The sequence below is a fragment of the Globicephala melas genome, chromosome 14, assembly GCF_963455315.2.
Source record: "Globicephala melas chromosome 14, mGloMel1.2, whole genome shotgun sequence".
Taxonomy (NCBI): domain Eukaryota; kingdom Metazoa; phylum Chordata; class Mammalia; order Artiodactyla; family Delphinidae; genus Globicephala; species Globicephala melas.
Genome location: NC_083327.1, coordinates 12,088,764 through 12,094,763, shown reverse-complemented (window position 1 = coordinate 12,094,763; position 6,000 = coordinate 12,088,764). Strand labels below are relative to the sequence as shown.

The window sequence follows — 6,000 nt, the reverse complement described above, 5'->3', positions numbered from 1 at the left end:
TTGTTTATAATGGCATTCAGGGTCCCCTAGCTGGGCTGACAAATGCTCCTCCAGAAGGTTAATGAGATAAAGTTTCCTCCAGCTGGTCCTTAAGCAGAGATTACACCTAAGGGGAAGATAAGGAGATTATTCCAGAAGCAGGCACTGCCTCATGTTCTTCATAAATTAGCCCTCATAAAGGTAAACCAAGAAGGTTATCCTCACTCAGCTAATATCAATATTTCACTATTTTTCATATTTCTGTCATTTTATTTTTTTAATGAGACTTGGGACTGTTCTGTGATTGTTACCAGAAACACCAATGCACAAAAGCCAGAATGTATTTGGAAACTAAAAGGGCTGTTTTTGTTCTTTGGATTTTTCTCCAAGTTCAAGGAATCAAAGGTAAGTTATTTAAATATTCATTTATTTTTTAATTGCTTATATATAAAATCTATTTACAGAGTTGAACATTCAAAATCAAGAAAGTCACCCCTGTATCTCAGAGGGCTCGTATATGGTAGGCCTTGAATGAATATTGATTGATGATTGAATGATTGTCAGAAATGGTTTTCACTTGCTGAATATTTATTTTATATTTGCATAATATATGTGTTTTTATATATATTTTATATTTGCATCTTAAGTGCAATTTATGTTAATAAAATAGGAGAGATGAATGCATCCTATTTACTCTTATAAAACATTGAATACACATTCATAACATTAATGTCAATAAAATTAGTAGGTCCATGAAAAAAATGAAATACTTTGTCAATTATGATCAAACAAAAAATGTATTCCATACCCTCTCATAGTTAAATCATTAGTTATTTTCCCTTAGAAAATAGCAAGGGTGCTTCATCTTCAGAGTCCATGATGGGGACCAAATCAGAAACTCGGTTGCTTGTAAAGTTGTATGCATAAAAGAACAAGCACTGCAAGTTTTTATAGCAAATCTTCAAGTGAATCTAAAATTAAAGCAAGCCACAAAACAGGCATATTTAAGAAAAACAATGTACTAAAAATAACTTGTTGAAGAAAGCTTCACTTTTTTTTAAGTATAAGGCTGACCATTATAACATAATGTTTTAAGACATTCGAAATCAATAATGTTCAGTTCTTCTTTAAGGATGACGTAGCTTTGGACAATCAACCTTTTAATTGAAGCATTGGTTTTAAAGCACCCATAGAAAAGTAGAACACATTGTTGATTGCATTTGTTAAGTCACAAAAATAACAGACCTGTCAGTTATTTTATATGTAACATTTTAGTGGTTGCATCTGGAGAGAGAAGAAAATTTCTGGAAAAGATTATATGAAAATTCCCTTTATGTTTTGCTACCTATAAATGATAATGGATGGAGAAAAAGTTTACTTACTTGCCTTTCAATTTGTCAATTATATATAAATGTTTACATTTATAAAAACATTTTAATTATAAACAAATGATGGGATTCCAGTATATTCTGAGCTTAATCTGCTGAAGCACACCGATTTGTCAGTTTCCGAAACTTGACCGGTCAAATCAGCTTTGGTTTTGTTTAATTAATTATGTTAACTAATTTAGCTATTTTCTCTATTTTCATATATTATGTATCAGCTATTACAATTACAAATAGCATAATTACATACAGAAATTTAAATGAAAGAAGTTCACCAAAAAACTACAATTTGCTATATGCCAATATCTATGAAACAAACTATTATAACTGCATAATAAAAAATCTTTACATGGTTACTTGTTTGGAGCTTTTTATTCCATAAGAACCTTAGATCTGTGAATTTCTGTTAATCTTTAATTAGTAAGGTCCACGGGTAATTAGAGTTTATGTACTTCAGCCAGACTGGTTTCCCATTTGTGACTAATTAACCATTACGAGTGTATTTACATAGAAAATGCTTTTGGAAGAGAGAGGAGTTCAACTCAATACAAGTAGCTGTTGAGCATCACAACTGGGTATTTAAAGTCAAGAATTTCTTTTTAAAAAGTTATAGATTATTTGAAAAATCGAAAGATATGGAAAATTACCCATAGTACACCTATCCAAACACAACCTATGCTGACACCTTCATATGTTCCTCAGTCTTTTTTCTATGCTTATTCATTCTTTCCATGATTGCAGTTCTACTGCGCACACAATTTTATATGAGGCTTTTTGCACATCTTTTGCATCAGATGAATGGTCTACATTGCTATCTTGCTTTGACAAGCATCATTTTATGCTTTCAGTTGATATCATGATTTGCTTTATCTAAATACTCAACGAAAGAGAAAGAATCGTTTCTAATTGTTTTGTTATTATGATATTAAGATATTCATTGCAATGAATATCTTTGCACATAAGCTCTCTCAGTATTTAAGATTCCTAGGATGAATTCACTAAAGTAAAATTATTGGGTCAAAGCAATATAAACAGTTTATGCATGGTATTTGATTCATTTTGCCAAATTTCTTCTCAAAAGTTTTCCTATGCCGGTAGGTAATTTTTCCCAATTTGATTCCACAAGTGGAGTGTTTGCTATGTACCCAACACAGAATATTAACAGATTCAGAGATATGCCGATATTTCAAAAGGTTTCCTTTAAGCTTTGCAGATTTCAAATGTAGTTTTTCCATTGATACATAAAAATGAAATGGTTTCGATTTCAAAACATTCATTAAATAAATCATTTAGTGCAACAAAAGACAGTTCAATAGTTTCAAAGAACAATTACTTCATCAAGATACAAGCACCTCTCTTCGGTTTTCATAATGCAGATGCCAGTTATATCCTACGTGTACTGCACTGCCTTATTCGCTTACCTTTCCATTTCCCATAAACAATTTCATCTAATTGCTTGTGACATTCTGAGGTGTGGGAGAAAGAGAAGAGAGAAAAGCCACCCTTAGCAAACCCTAAAATGGAAATGGTGTTTATCAGAGTATGGGCTTTTTGCATTATATTTGGTTATACTAAATGAAACCTTAACTAAGTTATTATTAGCTCACCAAGGTAGGGTAATTTATTTTAGTAACTGTGAAATGTCAGGAAATTTGCATTTGAAGACACTCCAGTTCTTGCTAATTCTTTACTACTGAGATATGTTCTCATTTCATAAAATTACCCAGGAAGTTATTTTTCCTCATTGCGGCTCCATGAACAGAGAACAAAGCTTCATTTATATACCTGAGATAGCCGCCCAGCGACAGTCACATTAACTTTGCAGCCCCTATATTTTATCATCTCTGCTACGGTCTCAGAACAGTGTAATTCAAAAGGTTGAAGGCAGATCTTTTTCTTCACTTATACCTGAAAAGATGTCCTTAAAATCAGTCATGTAAATTGAAGACACTTTATGTCCAATTGAACAAACCACGGCAGCACACCTCGCTCAGACCATTTATTAGATTATATGCTTTAAAAAGAAAAGGCGATTGCTGCCTTGTGACCCTTCCAGGCTTATTTTGCTGATCACACTGAAGGACTATTATATGTGTGAGCTAATTAGGCAGCGTTGACAGGACCTATTGCTTTCGTGGCCATTTCCATCAATCATGAGCGAGCCATCACCTTAAATATCAACCAGATTTGCATGCTAATCCCATATGCAAATTCAGATCCTGTATGCCTTTGGTGCCCCAGCCATGTTCACAGATCTTATGCCGTTTTAAAGTAATCCGTTTGAGGCAAACCAAAAAACCAGTTTGTTTTTCATAATAGTCTCTAGGTTTATATTATATATAATTCAGTAGGTATTTGGAAATGACCATAGGAAAAGTCTGGTTTTCAGCAACCATTGGGTCTGAGTTCCCTGTCTGAGACGGAGAAACAGTCTCCCTGGGATTTTAGCCTCACTAATCAAGAGCACCATGTCAGATGGAACCATTTTAATAAGGGAGGGAGTGTACTTTTTGCTCTGGATCCAAGGCAATCTGCATGCTGAAGCTTATCCTACAGAGAGCTGATACCGTGATAATGAGAATTCATATATGGAAATGCCACTGTCAGATCCGACCTACAGCATGCATCATTACGATTATTTATTGAGAATGTACTCCCACTGCTGCCCCTCTCTGCTGGCCACAGTGAATGTGGGAAGAATATGAAAGAGCTACAGAACCATGATAAATACTTCTAAGCCTACGGCTGTATTCAGTAGATAAATATTCTCCCATTTACATGCAGCCATTCTTGAGGAAACTGTGTCTTTCTGCGCACCTTTATAAAGGCATCTTCTTTCATTCCAACTTGGGTTTCTCCATCCAGCCACCTTTAGACCCCTCACTCACCATGGCCCACATCTATTTTCATAATTGCTCCCCTAGGAATAGGATTAAAGGAAACTAAGCCAAAAGCCAAGGAAAGAGAAGAACTTCCAAAGTCTCCCCGATGCCTTCAGAATCAAGTCCAATCATTTCATTTGAGTGTCCTTACAATCCGCCCCTACCTTCCTTTCCAGCCTTACTTGTAGAGCCTACATGAGTCCGCGCCATGGCTAGACACATTGCTTTCTGCAGATCTCCTTACTTGGGAAATATACACCAAGAGTGTACAAAACATATATGTGGTATTTAGAGAATAATAATAACATGCTCGCTTCCCAGGTTAAATAATAAAACATTAATAGTATCTCAGAAGTCCCCTGTCTGCTCTGCCAGGATCTCGTCCCCTTTACCGTCATGAATCTTGTGTTAATCACGTCATTGCTTAACATTAGTGTTTCCACCTATAGATGTATATTAATATTTCTTCATTTTATTTATGTATTTATATAAGTAATCTCATGCTGTATGTGTTCTCCTATGACTTAGTTCTTTGGCTCAACATTATATTTTTAAGAGTCACCCACACTGTTGCATACATCAGACCCTGAGGCAAGAGCTTACCTGCTACTCTTCATTAGGGAGTGCATTTTCAGGGAAACAGGAGGAGAAGAAAATGAGGGATGAAGCAGTGAAAGAGGGAAAACCAACATAAAGATGCCTCACCAAACTGGCCAGCACTTGGTGTCAAGTGCAACCAATTGCTGATATTAAGGGACCATCTTTAGAGACTACAGGATCTCCAGATTGTCCATGAGGTTGGGAGCCTAGGGGTAAATGGAGAAAAATTCATAAGAGATCTCCTCAAAAGTTCACCTTGGGCTTCCCTGGTAGCGCAGTGGTTGAGAGTCCGCCTGCCAATGCAGGGGACACGGGTTCGTGCCCCGGTCCGGGAAGATCTCACATGCCGCGGAGCGGCTGGGCCCGTGAGCCATGGCCGCTGAGCCTGCACGTCCGGAGCCTGTTGCTCCGCAACGGGAGAGGCCACAACAGTGAGAGGCCCGCGTACCGCAAAAAAATAAAAATAAAAAAAAAATAAATAAAAGTTCACCTCAAAGGACATTAACTTCCCTGCACTTCCAGTGCACCCGTCCATGGACCGCGGGTGGGTCTTGGTGCTTCTCACACCTCTGCAGCAACAGAAAATCCTGGGGCAGGAGAAAGCAGACACCGTGACACAGCAAGAGGCAAGGAGCTGTGGGCTTGTGTCTCCCATAATGGGTCAGAGCTTATGAAGAGCTGGTCTGAGAGACAGGTGAGGCTAAGTGGGCCTGAGATGGTGCTTGAGAGGCGCCTGGGACATGCTGCTGCCTGGTATGGATACACCGTGTATTCATTCTTCTGTTGATGGACTTTGCATTACATACAACACTGGTACAGACATTCCCAATTGTCCCCCGGTGCTCTCCAGGAATCTCTCCAGCGTCTAGCTCTCTCTTTCTCTCTCTCTCTTCTGAATAGGAGAGAAATCATTGTGTCACGAGGAATGCATGTTTTCAGTTTTACCAGGTGATACCGAACTGTCTCCCTAAGTGTCTGTGCCATTTAGAGTGAGAATCCCTTTTGTTCCAAATCCTCATGCACACTTGTTATTGCCTGACTTTTTATTTTTTGTCACTCTGCGTTGGGGGTGAAATAGTGTCTCAATGTGGTTTTAATTTGCATTTCTCTGATTACTAACGAAGTTAAGTATCTTTTCCTGTATTTTTGGGTCT

General features: G+C 37.4%; 1 protein-coding gene across 2 annotated transcripts in view; it reads left to right on the top strand.

Moving 5' to 3' along the window:
- The first annotated feature begins 317 nt into the window (after positions 1-317).
- Positions 318-6,000, top strand: part of IMPG1 (interphotoreceptor matrix proteoglycan 1) — a 92,742-nt gene continuing 87,059 nt past the window's right edge. For both annotated transcript variants that reach the window (XM_030859518.2, XM_070043485.1), the window contains exon 1: positions 318-384. In XM_030859518.2, the coding sequence (XP_030715378.2) occupies positions 318-384 (67 nt within the window). The remainder of the gene's footprint in view (positions 385-6,000) is intronic.